Source organism: Gasterosteus aculeatus, chromosome 16, assembly GCF_964276395.1.
Source record: "Gasterosteus aculeatus chromosome 16, fGasAcu3.hap1.1, whole genome shotgun sequence".
In the NCBI taxonomy this organism is placed as follows: Eukaryota; Metazoa; Chordata; class Actinopteri; order Perciformes; family Gasterosteidae; genus Gasterosteus; species Gasterosteus aculeatus.
Window position 1 is genome coordinate 17,865,484 of NC_135704.1, and position 2,087 is coordinate 17,867,570.

The 2,087-nt window shown below is 42.6% G+C and overlaps 1 protein-coding gene across 1 annotated transcript; it reads right to left on the reverse strand.

Moving 5' to 3' along the window:
* Positions 1-219: 219 nt before the first annotated feature.
* Positions 220-1,336, reverse strand: LOC120813785 (trace amine-associated receptor 13c-like). The gene is made up of 2 exons (XM_078090070.1): positions 1,164-1,336; positions 220-1,015 (listed from the first exon to the last, which is right to left on the reverse strand). Exons 1-2 carry the CDS (start codon positions 1,334-1,336, stop codon positions 220-222), a joined length of 969 nt encoding a protein of 322 aa, XP_077946196.1.
* Positions 1,337-2,087: the final 751 nt, after the last annotated feature.

Here is a 2,087-nt window from a genome sequence, read left to right on the forward strand (position 1 = left end):
CTCAGCACACACAAACAACGTCTGTCAATACAGGAATCAATAAAGATGTCATAGCTTCTTCAAATTTTTGGTTAATAAATCCTAATTTGCATAATGTTTTTAGCGACAACCTTGAGTGCAGTGAAGTGGTTTAAGTAATGAAAGATTAATTTTCACAATGAATAAAATTCTGCATGTTCTGTTCAGGCTCATTTTAATTTAGACCCATGCAGCGTGTCTCTAAAGCACGTTGGTCCGACTGGAACCAGGCTTCAGTATCTGAAGTGTAACAATGACCTTAATAGATTTTCTGAACCAGGGGTAGAGAATGGCATAGATCAGAGGGTTGAGACAGGAGTTAAAATAAAAGAACCATACTACAATGGGTACAGATGAAGATGTGTACACGTTACTTTGGGATGTAAGTGCAAAACAATAAAATGGACAAATGCATATCATAAACACAACTACAACAACACCAAGATTCCTGGCTGCTTTCATTTCAGACTTTTTAACGGTTACTTTAAAAAGTCTGTGAGACCGCATGGCACGAGCCTGATACACAACCACCCCAAATATTCTAGTATATAGAATGACAATAACAGTAATGGGAAAAATGAATGAAACAATTAGATCAATGACATTAACAATGTAGTTCATGTCAACAATACACTCTCCTATGCAGGAGTTATACCTGCCTGGATGTTGCAGGTTATTCTTCAGCAGCACACTGTAAATTAAAGCAACAAACATCCAACACAGACAAACACAGACCTGAACTCTTTCTGGTTTGACTTTGGTGAAGTAATGCAGAGGATAACAAATAGCCACATATCGATCCACTGATATGAGCACCATGGTTCCTATTGAGGACGAGGTAATAATAGATGATAGAACCAACCAAAGAGAACACATGAGATCACCGAGCAACCAGCAGCCGTCTATCATCATTATTTGAAAGATCAGGAAGAGACCGACGAAGAAATCTGAGACGGCCAGAGAGAGGAGGAGGAGGTTGGTGGGGGTCTGGAGCTGCCTGGAGGGAAAGAAATATTGATACTCGCATCAATATTTTTGCCCTCATTCGGTCAGATGTAAATACCAAATACAAGAAAAAATAAATCAGAAAATTTCGACTTGATTCAATCTACCAGTTACACAAACAAATAATATATTTTCACTACTTGAAGTGGGAGATGGAGATGATGACCAGCAGGTTGAGAGCTAGAGTGAGCAGAGAGATGGAGGACAACAAAATATAAATCAACATTGCTTCTAAGTGAGGACGACTTTGCTTTCTGCAGGAGGTGTTGATGAGTTGTGGAAAGCAAAGCTCAGCACCCACCAAGGTTTCCATCACCGGAGAGAAGCTGCAGAACAGCTTCAGCTGACTGGCCAAAGCTTCTTGTCTTACAACTGATTTGTCTCTTTACTTTGGGTCCACCCCTCCTACTGCATCACCTCTGATGTTGTTTCTTTCTCCATGGAGATTGAAGAACAATAGTTTCCGTGCTCATCTTCCTTCCTGCTGAAGATGACTGTAATGTGTTTTGATCTTGACCTTTGACCCAGGACTTTCTGATCATGTGCAATGTACTATTATAAATTCCATGCACCTACTCATCCACACATTATATGCTCACTTACTATCGCCATAAAGACAATAGCAGATAGTTTAAGTGTATTTTCATCTATCCATCCATTGTCAAACTGCTTATCCTGCACACAGGGTCGCGGGGGGGCTGGAGTCATCCCAGCCAACTTCGGGTCATAGACGGGGTACATCCTGGACTGGTCGCCAGCCAATCGCAGGGCTACACAGAGACACACAACCATTCACACTCACATTCATACACCTACGGGCAATTTAGAGTCCCCAATTGACCTGATCCCCAGAACATGTCTTTGGACTGTGGGAGGAAGCCGGAGAACCCGGAGAGAACCCACGCAGACACGGGGAGAACATGCAGACTCCACACAGAAAGGCCACTGGCCGGAGTCAAACCCAGGACCTTCTTGCTGTGAGGCGACAGTGCTAACCTCCACGCCACCGTGCCGCCCAGGTGTATTTTCACCCAAGTGTATTCTCAGGGATTATTTATTCCTTT